The 26,886-nt window shown below is 40.2% G+C and overlaps 1 protein-coding gene across 1 annotated transcript; it reads right to left on the bottom strand.

Annotated features, from left to right (window-relative positions):
- Window positions 1–1,502: 1,502 nt before the first annotated feature.
- CLDN11 (claudin 11) lies at window positions 1,503–23,002 on the bottom strand. Its single transcript, XM_051983171.1, has 3 exons — window positions 22,463–23,002; window positions 17,377–17,541; window positions 1,503–2,861 (listed from the first exon to the last, which is right to left on the bottom strand). Exons 1-3 carry the CDS (start codon window positions 22,686–22,688, stop codon window positions 2,629–2,631), a joined length of 624 nt encoding a protein of 207 aa, XP_051839131.1. The 5' UTR covers window positions 22,689–23,002; the 3' UTR covers window positions 1,503–2,628.
- Between the last annotated feature and the right edge of the window lie 3,884 nt (window positions 23,003–26,886).

Genomic DNA, 26,886 nt, shown 5'->3' with positions numbered 1-26,886 from the left:
TAACTAGCCCACAGTATACCCTTAAAATGTGCTAAATGACATGATTTGACTTGACTCTGTTCAATTACCCACTTCTAGAATGAATTTTCATCTATTTTACATTTCCTTTTTCATTCATGGGAGGATGATTGGGAGAAAAATTAATTCGTGATCACTGAAAAAATTATGAAATGATTAGCTACCTCATTAACTAAACAATCTTTATAGAGTTGTTTGTTTTTTTTTTTTTTGGAGGGATAGGGGAGAGCTAAGTTCAGAATTTCCAGAAATAATTATATATAATTGTAGCTGTAGCACTGCTAAACACACATACTGGCCAACAGGAAAGTTATCTGGTCTGTACGAATGATTTTGTGAATGTTTTACTGAAAGCAAAAGCATCTTTGATGAGAGGCCAGAGTCACTGGAGTATTCAACTGGGGCCACCATGTTCATGATGGGTGCAAACTTTCAAGCCAACCCCATGGCAAATAAAATGTTTATGCATTCCCTGATGACTAGAACAGATGTTTCCAAACAGGAAATGTTTGGCAGCTGTTAGATCACCAAAGTGTTTGAATTTCACTTTTGATTGGAAGGGGAAAGGAAAGCAAACAAAGCTGGGGTAGCCTATGTTTTCTCAGAACAGACCCATATCTATAGAGACCACATAGAAAAAAAAAAAAAACTTAAAAATTAAATATTTACATTACCCAACATTTACTGCTGCCCATAGGAATCGACCCCTATTTAGAAGCTACAACCCTTTTAAATTCCCAAGGATAGCTTTAGATTGGGTTTAAACTTTTTAAACTTTCCTTTGAACAGGAGGAACTTTTGATGAATAATTCTATTCATAGTCCAGTCTCCACACTACACAAGCAAGCATTACAACTTGGTGGGTAGATATCCCCGAGCCCAGGAAACAGGGCTGAAATGAACTAGTAAAAATAAGGGTACCTGAAAACAACTTGGATATTACATAGTCTTTAGTGGGGTCCCATCTCATGAATCAATTCTTATTTATTTTCTTAATGCTGAGTCTTCTTCCTCTACTCAATAAATTCCAATGGTCATGATTCTAGGGTGAGCCATCAGGACCCAGCAGGCTCTTCTTCGATGGAGACTTTCAGTGAAAGGCTGAATGACCACTTGTGGTGATTGTTCAAGTATAAGGGATCTACAAGATCCCTTCCAGCTCACTAACTATTGAGATGGTGGGTAGAAAATGAGAATTTTTATATCTACTTCCTCTTAAATTGTTCAAAATCCAGTTCCTTAACCTGTGTGATTTGGGCAAGCTACTTAACCCTGCCAAACTCAGTTTCCTTATATATAAAATTAGGGAGTTGGATGGGATTTTCTGAGATCTTTTCCAGTTCTTATGTTATAATCATAAAGAACCAAGCAGAATCAGCTCGTCCTGAAACACAAAGGGATATCCCTTTGACCACTAGTAAATATGGATGAATTTGAAATTTAAAAAAAAAAAAAGCTCTGCAATACAGAAGACCGGAGGCCAGTTTTGCAGACAGTCTGTTATTTATTTTTACAGTACTTTACTTAAGATACAAAATGCATCAGTACTTGGAGAGATGAGTGTCTGTCTCTCTCTAGCTGGCACACCAGCATGGGAGGAGACCTCTAGACACCCCAGTACAGCACGTGTTCAATAATGCCACGTCAAGCTGGTTGTCAGAATGGACATGAGGGCAGGAAAGGGGGAAAGTGGTGGTGGTTTTTAAATGGTTAAATGGAAACATGAAATGATGAGCTTGAGAACTACTCTGTACCAGAAGGAAAAAAAAATCAGAAGCTGCTTTATGGAATATCATGTCAATGTAGCCATGGTTAATGACTATGTGGTTAAAGCCTAATCTGTTCATTTCCTTCATACTGGTGAATCAAGAATTTCAGGAAAATCATGATTGCAAAAAGGAGCCATGAAAAATAAAAGGCTATGTACAGATAAATGTGAAACCCAAAAAAAAAAAAATTTTTAAGGAAAAAAAAATCACTCCTAACTCCACCCTACACTCTGAAGTTACAAAAACTCAACTTTCCCAGGGACAGAAAGTTCCAATATTTCCTCCCTCCCTTCCCTAACCCCATCTGCCCTCTCTCTCTTACAACTTTGTGACCTTATAACTTAAAGGAAGCAATGGACCAGGGAGGCATCTCTAGAAGGTTCCCATTGTCATCTGAAACAGCTTGAAAGTGTCTTTTTTTCCCCTCCCTGCTCAGAAATGTTAGATAAGATAAAAGGAAAAAAAAAAAAAAAAACAAACAAACAACCAAAAAAATACCTACAAAAGCGAAATAAGATAACCGAAGCAAAAAAGATAAAAACTAAAAAATAAACAGAGGCGTGGCCCAAGGCTCTTTAATATGAATTTTTGGAAGTGCTTGGATTGGGCAGAACCATGAGCAACATATAGGGGTACAACTGAGGGAGAGATTTCTCTTAAGGCAGCAGGTGGGCAATTCGGGCTACAGAACATTGGGCAAGAGGCTTTTCTAGACCTTCGGCGTCAGAGCTTGGCAGGGGAGTTCTTACACAACCCGCTGTCACAAGCAAACCCTAAGCACGTAGGTCCATCAGCTGCTGGCGCACCTCAGTGGACGGCCTGGGGAAGTCCAGTTGCTCCCTTATACGTGGGCACTCTTGGCGTGAGTGGGGGAGCTGGAGCCTGAAGAGTAGTAGAAGCGGTTCTCGCCAAAGGACTGAGCGTCTCCTGAGCAGCACATGATGACGCAGCCACCAAAGAGGCAGAGGGTGGCTCCGATCCAGCCCGTGTAGAGGGAGTAGCCAAAGCTCACGATCATGGTCTCTCGGTGGGCACACACAGGGAACCAGATGGTGGCCACCAAGGCACACAGAGCTGGGGAAACACAAAGAAAGCACTGACCATGGAGTGTTCATCAGGGATCGTGGCACCCAACACCTACTAAGCTCAACTGTTTTCTAAACAAATCAAGAGCAGGGGAGGAGGGAAAGAGAAGAGGGGAGAGAAAGAAGGAGAAAGGAAAAAGGGTGAGAGAGACAGAGGGAAAGACAGAAAGAGAAAGGAGAGGAGAAAGAAGAAGGAAGGAAGGAAGGAAGGAAAGAAGGAAGGAAGGAAGGAAGGAAGGAAGGAAGGAAGGAAGGAAGGAAGGAAGGAAGGAAGGAAGGAAGGAAGGAAGGAAGGAAGGAAGGAAGGAAGGAAGGAAGAAGAGAGGGAAGAAGAGAGGGAGAGAGAGAGGGAGAGAGAGAGAGAGAGAGAGAGAGAGAGAGAGAGAGAAAAGGGAAGAGACAAAGAAACTGATCTTAGCTATTGAAATAGGGAAGGCCAAAATCTACTTGGCCCAATTCTCCACTCACTTTATTCATAAATGTAAATCACATTACAAAAAATTACAAGATGTTGTTATTATGGTGGTGATGATGCCGGAGTTGGTAGTGTAATTTTGTTATAAGAAGTATTGTTTTAAATAAATAAGCTGCCTACCCTACTGGGACTTTGAAATCCTTCTCTATTCACCATTTATGCTATTCCCAAATATATCCCCAAAACATGAATAGTCACAAGATACAATTATAAAATGTTAAAGCCACCAGGACCTTAGAAGTCTAGGTTCCTCGTTTTTACAAGTGAAGAAACTGAAATCTAGAGAGTAATTCAGATTTACATAATTAGGAAATAGAGGTAAAACTGGGGCAGCTAGGTGGCTTAGTGGTTAAATCACTGAGCTTAGAATCAGGAAGACTCTTCTTCATGAGTTCAAGTCCAGCTTCAGACACTATAAGCTATATGACCACGGCCAAGTCACTTTATACCCTATTTATCTCAATGTTCTTATCTATAAAAATGAGCTGGAGAAGGAAAAAGCAAATCACTCCAATATCTCTGCCAAGAAAACCCCACACAGGACTATGAAGAGTCAGATATAACTGGTCCTCAGATCCTGAGGCCAGTGTGCTTTCTGTTCCATCATCCTTTGAAGCAAAGGGAGCTGATCTAAAATGATGTTTTGTTATAATGAGTTTAATCTGGAAGACACAGGAATTTTGCAGTGTGTAGCCCATGCTTAAATTTTGTTTAGATTGCATAGAAGAAAGAGATTATAAATAGCTTCCAAATCCATCTCTGCATGCAACTGAATATTTCGCTTTATTTCTTCTTCTTTGTAAGAGCTTACAATTCCCTAACTTCCTTCTTGATCTCCTCCAGAATGAAGGAATATTTTGAGATAGAATGACAGGATCATGGCTCCCCTAAGTATCTTGTGCTCCTCTTCCTTACACACAATATCCCTAATGGGAAATTGATAAAATACTGCCAAAATGGCCCGAGGTAAAGGACACAGGCTTCTATTTCAAATGAGAAAACTCTGAATTCAATCAAGAAATACTGAGGAAGCAGAAGTCTCTATATAAAGACAAAATAAAATAATCCCCTTCCTCAAGGAGATTCTACTAGGAGATACAACAACCACTAATAAATAAAAGTAATCTCCATAGAAAGAGCGCTCCAACAGCTGGAATTAAGAAGATGAATTAAAAGTTGGAGGCAGAATGTGACCTGTGCTTTAAAGAACAGCTAGTATTTTATGGGCGGAAGGTGGGGAATGTCTTACTCTTTAAAAATGATAAAGTGGGGGCAGCTAGGTGGCGCAGTGGATAGAGTACCAACCCTGAAGTCAGGAGGACTTGAGTTCGAATATGACCTCATTTAACATTTCTTAGCTGTGTGATTTTGGGCAAGTTACTTAACACCAAATTGTCCCAGCAAAAAAAAAAAAAAAAAAAAAGTAAAGTGATACATAAAATCTTCACAGTATTGTTAATCCACTTCTATCTCTCATCTCCAACACATGTGACTGTATCTTTTGATTTGACACATTTTATGTTTTAGTATGAGTTTCTTAAAAGTGGGAATTGTCTTTTCTTATTTCTCCAACATTTAATACAATACTTGGCTCTTAGTAAGTGCTTAATAAATGCTGGTTAACTAAGTTCTTTGTGAATGGGGATTGTTTCCTTTATTATATTTGTGTAACCAGAGCCTGGCACATGGTAATTGTTTAATAAATATTTGTTGGTTGATTTCTATTTCTTGAGTTACTGTTGTTGTACACGTCCAGCCTGTGTGTGCGCTGGAAAACTAGTAATGTTTCCCTTTATCAATGGCACTTAAATTAATTGGAATATTCTTTCCATGTCTCTTCTAAATTTGAGAAAAGATGGCATTTTTTCATCTAGGGAAAACCTTTCCCCCCATTTTGTTATGTATTGGTAATAAGTAAAACATCGGGTTTTGTATGGCATGTCCACAACATATTGGATGTTTGATACAAAAATAGCAAACGAGCCTCTAACCATGAGAATCTAAACAAAGAGATCCCATATAACTGCTAGAACAAAGGGGATTCGGGTGGGTGAGGATTCCCTAGCTCAGCTGTCCATGCAACCCAAATTTATTCAATCAATAGAATATGTTCCTTGAGGGCAGGGATCATTTCCATTTAGGCTTTTGGATCTGATTTTATAGCTCCTTATGGCATAGAGGTAATTCTGAATTTTAGAGTATCGAATGCATAATGGGTCCTCCAAGTTAGAAAGACTCATAGTGTAAAATTCATTTATAGACATTTAGGCCCTTTGTCTGGGGACCAGCTCAGATAAGATCCATGGAGTTGGCCAGAGGAGCTCCCAAAGGTCATCTACTCGGTTACTGAGGGACTGAAACCTGCATTGGTAGAAGGCAACCTAATTAAAGAGCCTTAAAGAATCCCTAGCATAGTGTCTTGCACATAGTAGGTGCTTAATAAATATTGATTGGCTCAAACCATTTACATCATTTGGGGCTGTATGCAGAAGTTAGCTCTACAGCTGAAACAGCCCTCAGAAGCCCTCATCTAATCCCTTCGTTTCACAGATCAGGAACTGAGGCTCCGTGAGGTAAGTGCCTTGTCTATGGTCACTTGGGTCCTAAAGATAAGAGCAAAATTTGAACCCAGATCTTGTGACTATAGAACTCTCCCTATTGTACCACAATGACAACCATCTAGTATGAGCTTTCGCCTCTACGGGCCTCAGTTTCCATGCAAAATAAAAGGGTTGGACAAGATTAGCTTTCAGTTCTAAATCATTGATCTTATGAACCCTTTTCCACCCTATCCTCTTTGGAAGATGGCTTCCAAAAATAGCAAGTCCTCACTCTGTTTCCAAGAACATTAGCCCTGGAGTCATAGAATCTGAGTTCAAATTCTGCTTCTGATGCTTACCACCTGTGTGGTCTCTAGTAGTCTAGACCAGTGGTTCTCAAAATCTGGTCCAGAGCATCCTCGGAATCTCTGAAATCCTTTCAGAGAGTCTACAAATTCATAATTGTTTTTTATTTTTAATGTGATTAACATCTATAACTATAACCCACATAAACAAAAACTCTTTGAATAGATCCTCAATCATTTTTAATAGGATAAAGATATTGAGAACAAAAGTTTGAGGACCACTGGACTCTAGACACTTAATTTCTTGAGCCTCATTTTCCTCAACTGTTAAAAAAAAAAAAAAAAAAAAAAAGGTGAGTGGACCAGATGATTTCTAAGATAGTCAAAGTTCTAAACCAATGACCTTATGAACACACTCGATGATTACCAGACATCCTATTCTTTCAATCTCCTAATCCACATATTCTTTTTTTCCCCTGAAGTAATTGGGGTTAAGTGACTTGCCCAGCATCCCACAGCTAGGATGTGTTAAGTGTCTGAGACCAGGTTTGAACTCAGGTCCTCCTGCCTTCAGGGATGGTACTCTATCTACTGCTCCACCTACCTGCCCCATAATCCACATATTCTTAATGCAAGATGGCATTCAAATGCCAGAAGTGTCTTGATTTCCTAGCAGAGATGCTAGCCTTGGGTGGGATTCCTGTGGCTTTCATAAAATCACCACATCAAAACCCATGGAAAATGACAGACTGACTTCCACACCACAAGAAGAGAATGAGAGGGTCATTTGAGATGCTGACCTTCAGTTGCTCTTAGGATGAAGAATGTTTGGGAAGAGACTAAAAACAAAGAAACATTTACTCAGTTACAGAAATGGCTTCGGAAGAGGGAGGAATATGTTTTGACCAATAAAAATGAAACCTACGCCAAGCCACTATTGACCAAAAGCCATTAGTAACAGCGGCTCCCCTTTCTGGCGTTCTTCTCTTCGACAACCTTGAAAAGCTACACAAGTTTAACTATCACTCTTTTACAGCCAAGGAAACTGAGGTTTAGCGAGGTTAAGTAAATTATCCCTAGATATACAGTCAACTAAGTATCAGAACTGAGATTTAAACACTTAGCTCCTCAGCCTCCAAATCCAAGACTCCACCATGTTGCCTCTCCTACGAACAAATTTATCAACAAGGGGATTTATGGGTGGCTTAAAGACTAGGAGGAAGACCTCAAGCACATTACACGAATCATCTGTTGAAAATTTCTAGATGATGTGAACATAAACCACAGAATGAGGAGGTATAGAGGGCTTGGGACTTGCCCCAAAGGACACATATCATGGAAATCCCAGCCCATTGAATTATTGAGCTTTTAGACATCCTCATAGACAAAGGAAAAGGGTTTGATTGGTTTTCCAAGAAATTTCTCTAGAGAGCCAAGTAGAAACCTGTCTGATATTTTGAAAGGTTCTCTCTGGGATTATAAGAAAAACCTAAACAAGGAAGATTTCTTTTCTAACATAAATAATTCAAGCTATCTGCTAGATATGGGAATTTGAAGAAAGAAAAGGGAGGTGGGGCAGTTGTTTTGGCCAATTATTCATTTTGTATTTTCATTAAAACACATAATTTGGGAGGTTAAGTCCCTAGAAATGTTATAGATGAATTTAAAGGAAACAATGACATAATTTTTTCCTTCCTGTTTTACATGTTGTAATAACTGAAAGGGAGAGAGAGAAGGGAAAGAGAGAGGAAGGAAGGGAGGGAGAGAAGAGAGAAGAAAAAGAAGGAGGGAGAAAAGAAGGAAAGGAGAGGGGGAGGGAGAGAGACAAGAAAGAAGATGTATATTTGCCTTGAGATAGGGGAAGGAAATCATGGATTCTATTTCAGAAACCCCCACAGAGCACTCCTGTACAGATAGAAGGCTAGGCTTGGTCCGACAGGTTAGACAAAGTGCTCGATTGCTGTCCTCAGAAACAGGAAATGTTTTGCCTTGTTACTTTCAAATAATGAGATAAGAGGGAGCCTTTAACTGATTTTCATATTCTTTAAAAAGAAAGATTTCTTTATAGACAGTGAACAAAATCTCTATTAAATATAAAATCTTGATGACAGAATAGATAGTCTAAATATCAGCTCACTTTTTAATGCCTGTGTTACTAATAGTTCCTTCAGAAAATTCAGTAGATGGCCCGACCTGGACAAAGTGATTGAATTAACTAGATTAAAGGATGTTGATGACTCCACTTTGAAATAATGACTTTCCTATCATTCCTAAGAGAGAAAAAGAGAAGAGGGAGGAGGGAAAGCTTCCTGGTCCCCTGAAATGTTTGTCTTCCTTTCTGTCTTTGTCACTCTCCGTATTCCAGACTAAAAGTCAAGGAGCTTTATAAAATACTGCTTTTAGAACAAGGAAGGTCATTGTCATCAGAATGGATTCTGCATGACTCTGGGGTCTTGTACAAGCAATACTAAAAACTGCTTCCCAATTCAGTTTGTTTATGCTAAAATTCTTTCTCCAACTCTCTCTTGGGCAAGACATGTAACCCTCACTGAGCCTCAGTTTCCACAGCTATAAAAGGTAGAGCACTTGGAATAAATGGCTCTCAGCTTCCTTTCTAGAACTAGATCTGGAATCCTGTGATTCCTGTCTTTTATAAATGCTGCGATTATAATAACAGCCTAAATATCAGCTCGCTTTTCAAAAATGAGACCATTTCTCCAAAACATGCAGGACTCTTACTGCATATGTCCATCTCATTTCATTTTTTTAATCATTGGAGATTGAAATAGCCTTCGGTTTTCCCTTTTTCAATTTATCATTCTCTAAAATCAAGACTTTAAAAGAAATCCCTCTGGCAGGATACACAGGCTAGTCCAGTTGTTTTTATGATGATTTGATCTTTACAATAGACATCAAACCAATGGAATAACTGAGCACACTATTTTCCTGGCCAACTTTCAATATTTTTTCCTTTATTTCTAGGTCACCACCTTTTTTCTTTTAACCCTTTCAAATGCTAGTCTAAATCATATGTCAGACACACACACATACACACACATACACACACACACACACACACACTACAGAGTCTGATAAAGGTGGAAGGAACCTTAGAAATTCCCTCATTTATAGCCAACATCACTCTAAAATTAACACAGAGAAAGTAGGCACATCTTACCACTGATATGCATTTCCTACTATGTTGTTGGACAAGAATAATGAAAGATGGAATTGAAAATATAAGGGACTGTGGTATAAAAATTCATCAATAAAACAAAAGAAAAAATTCTTCTCTTTAAAAAAAAAAGAAAAAGAAAATATAAGGGACATTTTCATTAAAAATTCTAGCTATGTTAATGTGAGAAAGCCAGAAACACCAGATGTGTTTTTAGAATTGCATTAATGCCATTCTTTCCAAATTACCTTGTACTTAACTAGTTTATATGTATTTGTATTTATTTTCTTGATGTAAATTATATTTCTCTTCATTCTCTTGATGTAAATTATATTTATCTGTATTCTCTTGGTATAAATTATGTTAATTTCATTTGATTTATATATGGCCTTGCTGCCTTCCCCATTAAAATTTAAGCATCTTGAGAGTAGGAATTGTTTTATTCACTGGATTTGTATCCCCATGCCTGGCATAAAATAGACATTTAACAAATTCTTGTTGAATCTGTGTACATTAATTTGTTTTCTATTTGTCACTCTGTGGTGCTGTAATGCCAGCCTCTCCCCAGCCAGTTTCCACAAAGGAAAATCACTGAATCAAAGAAAAAATAAGAAAGGACTTCAGATTGAAACTACCAGAGGGGAAAATTAGTGCCACATAGGAAAACTAAGCTAAGTCTAGAGGAAAAAAAAAAAGGAAATGGGTCTCAATCAGAGACAAAATCCAGTTTCTTCTCTAGGAAATTCATATTTTGGCCCATAAGTTTTCATAAAGCAAAATACAAAGATCCAACCTTTCTATCCCATAGACAGGATCTACCTACTTTCACAAAGGAGACTAAGAAATTATCAATGATGTCCAATCATTGGGAACAGAACTCTTACATGGAAGAACACTATTTGACCTTCTCTACAAAAATGTACAAGGATTAGAGTTGGACATTAGTCCCTGTCTTCTTTATCTTATTTATCCATAGACAACATGGAGTAGTAGAGTGCTGGGCTTAAAGTCAAGAAGAGCTGGATTCAAATCCTGCCTCAGACACTTATTAGCTGTATTAACCCTGCACAAATCACTTCAATCAATCAATAAACATTTATCAAACACCTACTATGTGCCAGGTGCTGTGCTAAGCAATGTAGATACAAAAAGAGGCCTGCCACAAAATGAGGAAGTTGGAATCAATGATCTCCAAAATCATCTCCATCATTAAAGGTCTGATCCTGGGACCTATAGGTGTTTCTCAGTGTCCAGCCCAAAAAAATGCTTTAAAGAAGTCTGGTGAAAGTTAAATATTGTGTTTGACCTATAGAGAGGGGAGTGGGGAGAAGGGAGGGAGAAAAAATTTGGACCACAAGGTTTTGCAAGAGTGAATGTTGAACGATATTGTATGAGGATGTATTCTGATGGAAGTGGATTTCTATGACAAAGAGACCTAACTGAGTTTCAATGGATAAATGATGGACAGAAACAGCTACACCCAAAGAAGGAACACTGGGAAATAAATGTGAACTATTTGCATTTTTGATTTTCTTTCCGAGTTATTTTTACCTTCTGAATCCAATTCTCCCTGTGCAACAGGAGAACTGTTCGGTTCTGCAAATATGTATTGTATCTAGGATATACTGCAACATATTTAACATATATAGGACTGCTTGCCATCTTGGTGGGGGGGGAGGGTGGAGGGCGGGAAGGGAAAAAAATGAAACATAAGCGAGTGCAAGGGATAATGTTGTAAAAAAATTATCCTGGCATGGATTCTGTCAATACAAAGTTATTATTAAATAAAATAAATTTTTTTAAAAAAAAGAGTGAATGTTGAAAACTATATTTGCATGTATTTTGAAAATAAAAAGCTATTATTTTAAAAAAGAAAAATATAAGGTTAAATGTTGGGATATTTTGACCCCGCTTAGATCTAACTTAGATTCCCCCAAAAAAAGGGGGAATGAGTCAGCATGAAGGCATTCTGAGTTCAATCCTAACTCTTCTACTTACTATCTATAACTAAGGGCAAGTCATTCAGACTGTCTGACTCACTTCTTTATCTCATAAAATGAGGGGAGTGAGTTTAATAGCTTCCAAGGTCCCCTACAGATCGAAATCTCTCATCCCTTCCTCTCTACTGGGGACCGGATTGGCCCATTCCCTTAGCTTCAGTGGGAAACCTGTTGATCCTTTGGTTTATTTCTTGTAAACTTGTAAACTCCTTTATTTCTTTGGTTTAATCTTTCATTCTCAGAGAGGACCAATGACATCATAAGAGTGATGGCTTGTACATTAATGATTTTAAAGTCTTCAGCCCCACTCCTCCAGAATGACTAAAATCCAGTAGCAAGAAAAAAGGCTCTGGCTTTGGTTCTTTATATAGTTTAAGTTCTTTGTCCTTCTCTCCCAAGTAAATGATGAATAATACCAATTTTTTAAATCTTTTCTGTGAACTACTAGCATCAGATAATTCATGTTCTAGTAAACAAACTCATGATGGTTCAAATCAATTCAATGAAATAAATCTGTATTAGGCACCTAACATTGGGGATACAGAGGAAACAGATCCTGGCCTCATGAAGCTTATATTCTACTAAGATGCAATATGTATACAAGTAAGCATGTGGAAAATAATGCAAAATAAGTTTAAGGCTAGTAGGTTAACAAGTGGTGGAGGGGGAAAGGTCTTGTGTAGGAGGTAATACCCAGCTAAACTCTGAAGGAAGCTCTAGATGAATCTCTCCACTCTTAAGGAGACAGGTCTTCAGATAATGGACAAAAGTTCTGTCTCCAACCCTTTCCTTGAAGACTTTGCTCCTCGGTAGGGCCTGCCATAGCTACACTGCCATGTCCATTCAAGAACCCAGGGTAACTTCCATGGCACAATGAAGCACCATGGGTAGACTTCAACAAAGGAATTATTATTATTATTGTCAGTGACGGTCATCATTGCTTTAAAAAGTTTATTGAAAGTTAAATATTGGAGTTGTGGTTTTTTTGACCCTATCTAGATCTAACTGTTCCCCAAAAAAACAGCTAGTATGGATATTGAATATATTTTAACATGTTTAACACATATTAGATTATTTGCCATCTAGGGGAGGGGGTGCCATAAGGGGGGTGGGATTTGGAACACAAGGATTTTTAAGTCAATGTTGAAAAATTATCCATGCATATGTTTTGAAAATAAAAGCTTTCATTAAAAAAAGTCAAAAAAAGAAAAAAAAAAAAAAGGTGTTGAACTTGGAATCTGAAAGTTCTTACTTACATACTAAATGTGTGACTCTGAGGAAGTCACTTAAATTCTCAGCCTTTATTTGCTCATCTGTAAAATGAAGGTGATACAATAGGGCTAATAACCAAAGTCAGATTGTTTTATTTAATCATGTTATTTTACTGTTTTTTTTTCTTTTCTTCCTCCTTTTATAAAATTCTTTATTATAAAGAATGGCTCTCTGAGAGGGTAGAAGAAAGGGACACAGGGTAAAATCTAGGTGTTATAAAAATAACATATAAATAAAAATCTATTCTAGAAAATAATTGTAATCATACCTACCTCCAAATGTAGTGAGAATCAAATGAGGTGATATTTGCATTTTTTTGTAATTTGTACATAGTAGGCACTAAATAACTGTTTATTCCCCTTTAGGCAACTCTCTAACATACACTGCTGAGAAGGAACCAACCTGCATTGGTGGAAGGAGTTTTTTCCCCCAGGAGTCTCCTAAAACAATTAAATCTCAAAGCCAGACCCCATCCTCCAGCCTTATTATGACTTGATGGGATTTAGATAGAAAACATTTGGAATGATTATCTATCCTGCTATCATTCTGTGATGTTTAATGCATCCTAAATTATTGCACATGTAAATAAAATGACTGCTTTTTGCAATTGAATAAAAGTTTTGGGATGTGAGTTCATCTGCAGGTTTCCTGAAAGTCTCTTTATTAATGATGATTCCTCTGATTATTAACTTCTATTAGGGCATGAAGAAAAGTCATATAGAGAGTATAAAGGAACTATCAAAGAAGAAATGATGGGCTCTTCACCTGTAGCAGAACTAATGAAGACGGTGTTCAAAGTTTTGCACTTTCCCACTTTGCACTGCTTTCAGAAGCTACCACCTTGGCTTCCACCCTCACTGATGAGCCCTGGGCCCCAGCATGAGCTCAGCACTGGCTTCTCCACCAAGAGGGGCCCAGCCCAAGTCAGAGACACAAAGGACTCCCTTCTCCTCCTCTCTCTCCTCCCCCTCATCAAGCCGACTGGAGAAAACAAGGCGCTTCAGGGCTTTGTGCAGAGAAGACCCGAAAGAAAATCTGCAGGTGCCACACTTGAGACAATGAGCTTCACATTTCCAGGGCCGTCCCACCCGAGTCACAACAATGTCCCACACAGTGGCCGGGCCGTTGGGCAATCTGAGCTCGAGTGACCAAGGGGGAGATGGGCAAGACTGGCAGCTCCAGAGAAGATCTGCTCCCCAGTCTCTTCAGATTTCTCCAGCAATCAGGCCCAGGATTGGGGGAGATGTGCAGCTAACCAGACCCAGGGGATCCAGGGCCTCAGTCTCCCCTCAACCCCCGGGCCTGGGGAACTCTCAGACAAGAGCATCCAAAGCCTCTGCCCCAACCCCACCTCACTCCTGTTCAGTCTCTGACTAGAACTCCAAATAAAGGCCAGTTGGAGGGAGGTGAAAAGAGAGAAGGAAATTGTTTATGGCAACCAATCAGATTTTGAAGACAATCGGTTATCTTTAGAGCCAGAACACTTGAGAAGAATGCTGATTTGACATCAAAGACCTGGGTTCAAGTGGCACTTATTATCCGTGAGCTCTTGGCAACTCATGGCAATCCCATGGATCCTCCAGGAAAGGACCTCTATAGCCATCTAATCCAAATCTCTCATTTTATATTTCCCTCATCTGTAAAATGGAAAAAATAAGCCCTTTCTACATACTCATCAGAGGTGGGCTATTATAAAGACCACATGCTACTTCTAAGCACTTCATAAGTGCCTGCTGACAGACCCGTGGTAAATCTTAAAACACTGGAGAAATATCGCTCCATTAGAGTTGGAAGAGGTGGGTGGTTGTGCAGTGGATGGAGTAGGGGCTAGAATCTGGAAGACCTGAAATCCAAGCTGCTTATTAATTATGTGACCCTTTTTATGTATAGAATTGTACATGTTTAACATATATTGGATTCCTTGCAGTCTATGGGAGGGGGTGAGGAGAAGGGAGGGAGAAAAAAAAGTCTGGAACACTTATGTGACCCTGTCACTTAATCTGTTCCTCATCTGTAAAATGGAGCTTGACAATAGCATCTCCTTCACAGGTTTGAGAAGATTAAAGGATATAACATTGATAAAGTGTCTGGCACATAGTAGGTGTTCTATGAATATGAGCTGTTATGGAAGGGACATTAGATATCATCAACTCGTATCCCCTCCCATTTTACAGATGAGAAAACTGACTAAAAAAAAAATAAAAGGATGTTTCAATTTAATTCAATTCAAACATTCCCTAAGCACCAAAGATCATTCATCTGGTTATACAGTGACAGTTGTGACTTCACCCAGATTTCCTGCCTTCCAACCCCAGGCTTTCTCCATGGTACCCTATCATTTTGGGAGCATGTATAGACCATAACCTTGAGCTTCCAGTCATACACAGTTTTTCTTTGGTTTCTTCTCTTTCACGTAGATGGTTCACATAGACCCAGAGGCCAGGGCCTTGTAAGGATGCCGGCTGGGACACTGGCCATCTCATGATAGAGAACTCCAGGCGAGGAAAGTCCCTTTGCCAATGGGCAACCGTCCCACAGCTTATAGTCTCAGAGGGAAGGCAGGCTGCCCAGTTGGGTGCGGAGCAGAGAAGTTACTTGCCCAGGGTCACAAAGTATGTGTCAGGGGCAGACTGGGATGCACAGCTCCCCTACTCCAGAACTGCTTACTTCTCATCCACCATCCCACGCTGCTTTACAGGGAATAACTTATGCAGGTTAATTACAAAGTCCAAACCTCGGGGTTTCACTTGTGTGGGGTTGCTTTCTCTGCAGCCAAAGCAGTATTGTCTATCTGTGTCAGCTTTCCAGAGTCTCCATGAGTGGTTTAGAAACACGGGTAGGAAATGTCAGAATCTCACTAATAAATACTGGGAAGGAGGAAAGAGATGAAGAATATTTCAACTTGGATTCACACTGACATGATCTCCCTATTTGCACTCAAGTTGACCAAACAGCTGGGAGAACAAAGCAGATACAAAGGCCTGCCTATCAAACATTCCCTTACAGACATCCCCTAGAGTTTAGAGGGCTGGTCACGTGACCGTTGTTTTGTGTACTACACGCAGATAAAAAGTCTTTGTGCCTAAAGACCAAATGTACATCAACTGCTACAAGCTCCTAAAGCTCTTCCTCAAAGCATTCTGAATTGCTCGATTTTTTTTAATGTTTTAAAAATAATAACAGCTAAAATTTGCAGGGTGCTTTAAGGCTTGCAAAGCAGTTTACCAAGACTTTATCATATGATCTTTGAAATTTGGGATCTGTACTATTATTATTCCCATTTTGTGGAAAGAAAACTGAGGTTGAAAGAGAAGCCCCCACCCTGACGAGAATCACACTACTGCCAATCAGTATAATTGGTGTTTCCAGATCAAGGGGAATAGAAGTCTCATTCTACACAGTCATAATTATCAAAATTCACACAAGTGATAATAATGATTATGTCTGACATTTATACAGCATTTTAAATCTTGCAAAACTCAAATACTGTTATCTCTTTTATTCGGGCATTTTTTAGTCAAACTCGACTCTCCGTGACCCATTTGGGGTTTTCTTGGCAGAGATACTGGAGTGATTTGCCATCTCCTTCTCCAGCTCATTTTATGGGTGAGGAGACTGAGGCAAACAGAGTTTAAGTGGGTTGCCCAGAGTCTCACACACACAACTAATAAATGTCTGAGGTCAGATCTGAACTCAAGAGGATGAGTCTTCCTGACTTCAGCCTGGCATTTTCATTCACTTCATCACCTAACTACCTTATTTTACCAAGAAAGAAACTGAAATTCAGGTTAAGTGACTTCTCTAAGAACACTCGGCTACTGTCAAAGGCAGAATTCTAAACCAGATGAAAACTGATTCTAAGACTGGAATTCTTTCCAGGATGAAGATGGAAATAGAACTGAAGAAGGGAATACAAACAAATGGAATTCTGGGCTGGGAGGAAGAAGATGGAAATAGAACTGAAGAAGGGAATACAAACAAATGGAATTCTAGGGGGGGGAAAGAAATAAAGTCACATTCCCAGTCATTTTCAAATCTTTCTGTCTTCTTTACCTCCTCTTTCTCTATTCTATCCCTTCCTTTTTCTCTCTTTTCTCTGGTTCTTCCCTCTGCCCGAGTGATCTTAAATTTTATTGTCACTGAGTTTTTTTTTTCAGTCACGCCAGACTCTGTGACCCCTTTTATGTTTTTCTGACAAAGATATTAAAGTAGTTTGTCATTTCTTTGTCCAGCTCATTATACAGATGAGAAAACTATGAGTCTTTCTTCTTCTCCTTTCTCCCACCTCCTTGTCTGTATCACACACCAGTGGTACCCAATGACACCCACGAATGTTTCTTAATCCTGCTGGTAGTGCTGATAAATTACTATCTAAGCCACCAAGGGTACATAACAGCCCACTCTCTTGCTACAAATCTCCAAGTTTGGAAATTACCCAAAACTTCTCAAATTCTCCATCAGCCTGACAGAGTGCTCACAGATCAAGAGGGATGGAAAGGTCATTATGAAGTGAGCATCGGGTCAATGATGTGGGACCTCGGGGACCATCTTGACCAGCCCTTTCTTTGTGTGAATGAGAAAAGTGAATCAAGGTTATATCAGTAGTTTAGCATCAGAGTCATATTTGAATCGACATCCTTCTGTTCTAGAGCCAGTATAGTTTTTCTGTACTACTTAAGGACCATTTAAGAATCTTGGAAGCTGATGAAGTAGAGCTGATGGAAAACCTATCCTTACCTAACAGAATCACCATGATTCCAGCCAGCTGAGAGCGCCGGTACTTGGCAGCTCCTGGTTCATGACCCATCCGGATGCAGGGCAGGACAGTCAATAGCAGGAAGATGGCGGGTAGTCCCAGGACTGATGCAGCAATCATGAGGGCTCGGCATGCCTGAACATAACCTGTCAGGAAGAAAACAAACGAGAAAGGGTTTTAGAACAAGGGCTCTTGGTGTTTGAGTCAGCAAAGGATCACTAGAGCTCACAGCCCCCATCTTCTACTTATTTCAGATGAATAAGATCATTTCCCACATTGAATAAGAGATCTATCTCTGGGCTTAGACCATACTCTGTTTTGAAATGGCTCACGTTGCATTGTTACCTTACCAAGTAACTAACAGCAAAAAGACAAAAAAAAGTCAGGAATCGGTGCTTCCCTGTTCGGTTCAAGATAATGAAGAAGAGAGACACTAATCCGTGGATATCTCCTTTCTAGCTCAGGTTTTTCACAACCAGAAAGATTCCCCTAATTAACCCATGTCCACTCTGACCATTGACATTTAGGTTCACAGATGAGATTGGGAATGGACCTACAAGTTCAGTTAACCCAACCCCTTGACTGTAGATGAGGAGTCAATGATTTGGACACATTCAGAAAGCTAAAAGCACCAACAGTGGGATTTGAACCCAGAGTCTCTGCTTGTAGGGCTAGACATGTACATCCGGTTTTGTTGCAGCATTTTGTTCTATGGCTACCATATTACTTCAAGCATTAATATTTCACCTCCCCGAGTAATCCAAAAACTAAAATAGCATCTTCTCTTTTGGAGCTCCTCACTGGGCCTTGCATAATGCTCCACATAATGACTCAATTAATCAACAACTTTTTTTAGTTGTTTTTGTTTTTTTTTAAGTACCTACTATGTGCCAAGAACCATGTCAGGCATTGGAGACAAACTAAAAAATGAAACAATTCCTGCCCTCAAAGAGCTTATCTTCTATCAGGGATATTCTATAATAATTATTATTATTCATCAGTATATTTTTGCTGAATGAATGAGGGGAAAAGAGAGGGGCAAAAGCAAGAGATCCATTCAGCCAGTGGTGTCCTTGAGGGCCAGATTAGACTAAAACCCCTAAAGTTTGGGCCCCAGGCAATCAATAGAAAGCAACCACTGGCATTAAGTAAGAGGGGAAAACAGCTAAATTGACTGGGGAATTCCAGTCTTCTGATTTGAATTTTGCTACATGACTCAGCCATTTTTTCCTTAAAATCTTTTGTCAGTGCCTCATGATAGCGTGGAAGTAGCCTTGGGTTCTCAGAAGCTGTACCAGGAAAGAACTTTGAGTACAGCCTTTATCTGTTGCCCTCCATGCCCAGCCTCACTGATTTTGGAAAGCCTATCATCAAAAGAGTGCTACCACTCCCCACTCCCACCACCGCCTCCCCCCCACACACACCCCTACAGAGTAAATTTTTCAGCCACAGCAACTCAAGGTTTATTATTAAAACAAAGAATTTCATAGAGAGCTTTTTTCCTGCTTGCTTTATAAAATGAAAGGTCCTGTGACTTTAGACACACTAATCCTGGGCCTATCAAAATCTCAACCTGACCTTAAATTTGTAGCAACAGCAAGAAATGGTAGAAAGAGACTTGACCAGAGAGGCCCATTTGAACCTGAGCTCAAATCTTAACTCTGCAATTAACTGGAATCTCAATTTCCAAAAAAGGGTTGGACTCACTTCCAGCTCTAAGTCTTCTGGAAAATCAACAACGGGTCCAAACCTATGTCTGCCTCCCTTTCTAATTCATGTAGGCAAGAGTGTACTAGAGTTAGTTCATGCCACAGAGAAAGGAGGGGAGAAGGGAGAAAGAGAAAAAGATAGAACTGATTGTTAAATTTTCAGTGTGACCATTTATATCTAGGAAATCATCAAATGCTGATAAAGTGATTTTTCATTTTGTTGACTTCTAGACTTAAGAAATTGATGAAGATGTTAATAACAAAGATTAAGCTTTAAAGTGTGTTTTGTGTACATTTTTTTTTCCCCAGAGGATACCTCTGCATGGGGGAAACCAAAGTTTCCAGTTATCAAGTTTTCTTTCTGAAATTATTTCATGGAATTATCAAGTTCAGAGAAGGCTTTCCAGATCATTGAGTTTAACTCTCTCTCTCTTTCTATAAACAAGCACACTGAACCTAGGGAGAGTAAGCAGTTTATTCAAAGAAACAGGGAGCTGAGCAGAGATTCTAATGAAGTACAAAGATTTAGAAGTGGAAGAGACCATAGAGATTAACTACAGATGACAAAACTGAGGTCTAGAAAAGCTATATAACTTGTTGAAGGTCCAATTGGTAGTCATCAGAAACAGTTTTGACTCACAGGTCCCCTGTATTCAGAACTAGTGCTCTTTTGACTATATTATCACCCTCCCTCTCTTCCCCCTTCTTTCTTTCTCTTTCCTCCCCCCTCGTCCTCCCTCCGCCATCCACCATTATGCCATCCACCATTAAACTCCTTAGAGTTGAGGACTTTATAGTTATAAGGAATGGTGTTTGAACATAATAGTCAGGGCCAGGTCAGGGCGGGTGGAAGCCAGTTTCTATCTGCTCCTGATTGTGAGTATTTACATCTCAGAAATCAGCAAACACTATAAATGTAAGCTCGATATAGTATTTATTGATTGTATAGACTTAAGAAAGTGATAGAAAAAATGCTAATGATGCAAATTAAACTTAAAAGTATGTTATGTGTATATTGGATGTAATTAAACATTTACTAACACACTCCTGGGTACAGGCAACAAAAAGTTCTTGGAGATGATTAAAATGGAGGAATAGTATTGGAATCTGGTTTCAGGAAGGAGAGCTCCTGTTCTCTGTAAACTGACTGATAATCAGCCTACTGTGCGTCTTGGCACTGTGCTAATCCCTGGGAATACAGAGGCAAAAATACAACCCCTGCCCTAGAGGCTCACATTCTAATATGAAGACAATATGTAAATAAGGTAAATTTTTAAAATAATGTAAATAACAAGATATATGCAGTGCAAAGTGTAAATAGAAGATAATTTTAGAGGAAAAGAAGTAGCAAGAAGGAACCAATTAAGTTTTCCTGTCAAAGTTGCCTATTTAAGTCTTGAAGGAGGCCAGGAGATAAAAGAGAGGGGGCAGAAGATTCCAACCCTGGGAGCCAAGGAGTGAAAATATCAAGGGAGAAGATGGGGTGTCTAGTTTGAGAAACAGCAAGAAGCCATCACCCCTGGAACATAGAATGTGTGGAAGGGAGTAATAATTCCAGAATTCTTACTAGAAATGTAAGAAGGAGGAAGGTTGTGAAAGACTTTAAACTCTAAACAGAGGCTCCATATTTGATACCGGACGAAATAGAGAGCCACCAACATTTGTTGAGTAACCGGATAACATGGTCAAGCCTGTATCTCTGGAAAAAAATCACTTTGGCAACTGAGAAGAATGGTCAGTTCTCAGAATTGCCCCAAACATCCTGGTTCTGCTCCCATAGGGCTCTTGGCAGCTAAATATATATATATGAAAGGGAAGAAGCAGAAGAACCCTCATGAATTAGAATGAAAGTTAGAAACTCTCCTCTAACACTAGAACAGACACTCACACAGTCACCACCATATCCCAGTCCCAGAAGAGAAACTGGGAAAAATAAAATAAAAAAAAGATTCGAGGACCAGGAGGGCTTTCTGAATGAAATGAATTCCTCTTCTGGAGTTGAGGGGGGATGCTGGAGGATGAAATAGATGGACCAGCCAGGGGATGTGGGTTGGAGAGTGCTGAAGTCCAGAAAAACTGTCACTAAGTTTAGGTAAGGGAATATTTGCATCGCTCCATATGACCTCAGTCAGCCCCTAGCTTTGTACTGGACAGAGGAATCAAACAAATGCTGTTTGATCTCAGAGGGCGGAACCAGGAGGCACAAGGAGGCAAAGAAGTTGATTAATGTCAGGGGAAAAACACCTCAACAATTTGATCTGTCCCACAACCCTTTGGATGGTGTGGGATCCCTCTCTCCACCAACCACCGGAGAACTTTAAACAAATACTAGCCCCTATGGTGTAGAGAGGATTCTTGTTCAAACAGGGGTTAAAATAGGTGGCCCAAGATCTCTTCCAGCTCAGAGAATCTAATTCTGAGCCTTGATGGACAGATGGGCATCACGAAGCCCCTGTGGGTTCTAAATCAAGTGGGGGGGGGGGAAGATAAATGTATTGGGAGGAGTGGAGATTAAGGCAGGGCTATAACAAAGTATTTATTAATTAGCCCCAGAATTAATTATGAAGCAGAAGAAAAACTGAAGTAATTAGAAGAAGGACTTTTCACTGGTATTACCCTCCCTTAATATGGGAGCTAGCAAATGATCCTAGGAGCCTGGCACAGAAAACAGGAGGAGAGATCTTACAGATCCTTAAATCCACCCGTCTCTCTTAGCAGGAGAGGGATGGATTTTGTCTTTTTCGCTCCAGTGACTAGCAGATCAGCAGCGGACAGATCCAGCAGGCTGTTGAAAGTTAATTTACCCCGGATCATACAGATCACAAGCTTGGGGCTGAACCTGTTTCCTCCCAATCCCAATCTGGCGGCCCTTCCTTCAGGTGTTAAGGAAGAGGGCTGGTTATTCATTAAGAGGATCTGGTTCAAATCCCAATCTGAGGCTTACTGCCCGTGGGATCTCGAGCACCGACTTCAGCCTCAGTTTCCTTTAATTGTAAAACGTGATATATGTCTCTTCATGGACAGCCCTATGCTTTCAAAGGGTCGTAGGTTTACCGCTAGCAGGGACTTCAATCGTTTACAGAGAAAAAGCGAAGCGACCCCAGGCACATGGGTATTAAGCGTTAGGAGCAGCTGGGATGGGAGGCTCGGTCTCACCCTGCTTCCGGGGCTCTTTCCGTTATATTACGTCTGTCCTTCTGGGACCCTCCTTTAAAACTCCTTGCATACTGTCCTGGAGATGAGGAGTAAACGAAGGTGTGGCTGATGGGAGAAATTAGGAGCCCAGAATGGGCTCCCCCAAATTAGCTTCCAGGCTGGACGGGGGAAAGACTAGAGGGGAGAAGGAGGCAGCCCCTACCTGGCAGGATGAGGATGTCCACGAGCGGCTTGCAGTGGTACAGCCCCGTAGCCATGACACAGTCTGCCCAGAGCCCCTTGGAGCCGAGCTCGTCCATCTTCCGGCAGGTGGTGATGGTGTAGCCGCAGGTCACTACCCAGTCATTGGTGGACGTGGTGACCAAGATGCCGATCCAGCCCACGAAGCTTGTCACAAATCCAACCAGTTGAAGGCAAGTGGCAACCATGGCCGCGACCCCCCAACCCCCCCGCCCTCCTCAGCCCTCAAGCAAGCCGGCTGTCCCCGGGGGCTCGGCTGCTGTGCCCAGCCCCGACGGCGCGGACGGCGGGGCTGCCTTCTGTGCTCCCTGGTGTTTCTTCCCAGGGACACCCGGAGGGCTGACTTCGGGACTGAGAGAGGTATGGCTGGCCCGGCCAGGGGAGGAACAGGGAGCGAGAGGGGCAGTAGTGGCAACGGACCGACGGGGCAGCGGCACAGGGCGAGCAGCTCTGAGCCGGGCCAGCCTTTCTGATACCCAGGACAGACAGGCTGAGGAGCGCGCCCCCGCCCCCCGGGCTTTAAAACGAGGAGCCCCGCCTTCTCCCGGCCAATGGGGAGTGACCAAGGCACAAGAAAACCAATCAGGAAGGAGAGCCGAGTTGGGGGCGCGGTTTGGAATCCGAGGGGAGAAAGGAATGGGAAACCGGGAGAGGTGGGGGACATCGGGAGTGTTGGGACGTGTGTGTGTGTGTGTGTGTGTGTGTGTGTGTGTGTGTGTGTGTGTGTGTGTGTGTTGTGTGTGTGTGTGTGTGTGTGTGTGTGTGTGTGTGTGTGAAGAGAGGAGGAGGAGGAGGAGAGGAGGAGGAGAAGAATGGGGACAGAGAGAAGAGAGATTGTGAATCTATCAGTCTCTATGTGTCTGTTCCTTAGTTCTAATCCTGTCTGTCCGTTCTTCTGTTTGTCTCTAAAAACAAATGCCACTAATAAAGCTGATTCATTCTTTTCCTCTCCCCCTCTCTCTCCTATTCCCCTCTTTCTCTGTCTCTGTCTCTGTCTGTGTGTGTGTGTGTCTGTGTGTATGTCTCTGTCTCTCTTTTCCTGTGTGTGTATCTTCTGTCTCTATCTCTGTGTCTCTCTGTCCCCCCATGTGTATGCCTCTATCTGTTTCTGTCCCTGTATCTGGGTGTCTGTCTGTCTCTCTGTTTCTGCCTCTCCTTCCCTCCGTCCCTTCCTCCCTCTCTCTTCCCCCACAGGGCAGGGTCCATATCTCTGTAACATTCCCATTGCCTAAGTGCATTATGGACTGTGTGACTATTCTTGTATGGTCCTTTTTCTCGCTAATTTGTGAACCTACCAGGATAGTTTACATGATGGGGGCTGGAGGGGTGGGGAGGAGCAGTAAAGCAGGTAAATGCTTGAGCAAGATCAGTCAGATAGGAAGTAGATGATCAGCTCCTGTCTGTCTGTCCAGTGCTGCTTTCTTTTTTCCCAACCACACTTTAAGGTAAATTGGCCATTCTTTTCTCCCTTTTATGTATTAGAAAACAGAGAAAAAGGTAACACCAGAAGTGACAAATCTGAGATTGGAACTCTGGCCATAGAATGGTGGAGTTAGAGCTGGGCTGAGCACTAGCAGTCACAATTAATCTGAACTTCTTCTTTTGCACTAAAGGAAAATGAGACAATTGAGAAATGTCATGATTTGGCCAAGACCAAGCACAAAGAAAGAGAGAGCAGCACCAGTAATCCTTTCCACTGCAGTAGAAAATTGTAGATTTATTATTTTAAAGCTCTTGCTTTTTCCCAAGAGTGACGTTGTTCTCCAGACTTTTTTCATCTACTTCTGCAATTGATAACTTTTTCATCATTTAGTGAAATCTACCTTATGCTGTTTCTACATTGGAAAGGCTTAGCTCTCTTTTGTATAGTTGGATAAGATAATGATTTATAGTATATTCCTAATTTATAACTTCATTTTTTGACAAAACTTGAATATTACTACTAGGGAAGAAACATTATAAAGAACTATGATAAAAAGGAATAAAAAAGGAATGTCACCTTTGCCCACTTTTTCTAAAAAACTGATCTTTTAAAATTCTGTGCTATATAATCTTTTTTCTCTCTAGATTGTAAATAACACAAAAGGGGGCTAACTTCAGTTTTCTAGGTTGAAAGAGCATGGAAAGGATAATAAAATTTCCTCACAACCTTGAAAAAATCAGGGTGAAAGGAGGAAGGACATCTCTGAAGATGTATCTCTTCCTATCTTCTGGAGAAGATGCAACTTTGTATAATTACCTTCAGAGATTTTGCTTTTCACTGACTTGTCATCTTTTCTACAAAGGCAGTGTGCTATAATGGGAAGAACTTGATTTAGAATCAGAAAGCCAGTTCAAGTCCCAGTTTAACTGTTCACTACCCATGGGACGTTGGGTGAATCAACTAATAAAATGAGCCTCAGTTTTCTCATTTATAATGTGAAGAGATTGGACCAGAAGATCTCCAATGTCCCTTCTAATTCAGCCTATAATCTTATATGAATCCTACCTGAATGATGGAAGAAACAGAAGTGCTCGAATAGGCATCAGGGAAAAAAAACTTTAAGTGCAAGATTCTCTTCTATAACTTAAGCATGTGTAACTTTAGACTAAGGATATTTGGCAGGGAGCTTATGGGAGTTAATCAATATTTATTAAATATCTGAAATTAGTTTAAATTAGGAAATTTAGGTTAAAACTTAGCTTCCACTTAGTTCCAGCATGACGAAATGCTGTGGATTTAGTCAGAAGCCCTGGGTTCAAACTCTAAGTGATCTTGAGCAAATCTCTTTTCTAGGACTGTTTCCTTTTCTCTAGAATGAGGGAGTTGGTTAAATAACTTCTAAGAGAGCTTCCAATTCAAAAGCCATGATTCCATGACTTGAGTTCAAATACTTGTTCCACTATATGACAGGTCCTTTCATCTGTGCCTCAGTTTCCCTATTTATAAAATGAAAGGACGAACCCAATGACCTCTAAGATCACCTCCGGCTCTAAATCCATAGCTCTTGGGACTTTATGAGCTGAATTTAAACCCTTCTCCTCCATGTAATATCTGTACAACCTTCTCTGAGCCTTAATTCCATTACTTATAAAATGAGAAAGTTGCTTCCATGAGATCTTAGGGGTTTTTTCCAGCTCCTGAATTTATAATTACATGAAGAATCTATAATCACTCAAACTCTTCTTGTTCTATTGAAATTCAAATGGGACTAAGGAGTTTATGGAAATTATGAGACATAAAGTCCAACACTAGGAATAATAAAGCCCAGAGTGGTGATTAACAGCCCCAGAGCCCACATTTGTAAGGGATTCTTGGGGAAATGGAAATGGGGCTTTAGAGACAACTAGTGGATTTTTGAAATCACTGCAGCCCTAGTTATAATTTTTTTTTTTTTTTAATCTCTGTTTTGGATGAATCCTGCAGGATCTATCTATCTACTAACCTCCTTCTTACTAGATTCACTAATTCAAGATGTGAGATAATTAGTCATGGGTAGACTTCCTTTATTCTGTAAATCCTTTCTTTAAGTAATTTATGCCTATAGAAACCTAATTTTGTTATTCAGTTTGTCTTCTCTTTTGATGTTTTTTGAGAGGGTTTTCTCAGCAAATATACTGTAATGGTTTGCCATTTCCTGTTCCAGTTCATTTTACAGATTAGGAAATTGAGGCAAACAAATTACTTCCCTAGAGTTATACAACTAAAAAGTATCTGAGGCTGTATTTGAATTCAGGTCTTCCTGAAGCTCTATCTCTCAAACTACCTATCCATCTGATGCTGCTTCAAGCCAAGGTTTAAAAAAAATTAGAGGTGTTTACTTGCTATACAAAGGACTGTTTAAATAGCCCCTTCATTTTACTGATGAGGAAACTGAGTCATGGGGAAGTGATTTGCCAAAAGACACAGAAATTGAATATCAGAAAGCAGATTTGAACCTGTGTCTTCTAATTCCAAAGCTTCTTGATAGTTATACATCAACCAATCAATCAGTCAACAAACTGTTATCTTGGATAAATCATTCATCCTTTTGGTTTCCATTTCCTACCCTACAAAGCAGGAATAATACTACTGCTATCTACTTCATAGGGTCAAAAGGATAGTGGTTTATTATAATGATTTGCAAATATGAGCAATCATTATAAAAAGAGAAAATATTAAAAGATGATCAAGCCCATCAAGCACCTCCCTTAGAGGTTCCCCTTTAATTAACCTACAGAAAATTAATTCACTGTTGCATTTATATTTCCAGGCTATTTCACATTAATACTTTGCAAGGATCATCCATTCTAGTAAAAAAAAAAAAAATGTTTTTTTCAGTACCAATGTCTTCATTCATTCATTGTATTTTTCTGGGAGGTGGGGAGGAAGGGAGAAGAGGAAAAAAGAAGGGAGTAAAGAAAAAA

This window comes from Antechinus flavipes, chromosome 3, assembly GCF_016432865.1.
Source record: "Antechinus flavipes isolate AdamAnt ecotype Samford, QLD, Australia chromosome 3, AdamAnt_v2, whole genome shotgun sequence".
Classification (NCBI taxonomy): domain Eukaryota; kingdom Metazoa; phylum Chordata; class Mammalia; order Dasyuromorphia; family Dasyuridae; genus Antechinus; species Antechinus flavipes.
The sequence above is the reverse complement of the archived record's forward strand: the minus strand, read 5'-3'. Positions and strand labels throughout refer to the sequence as shown.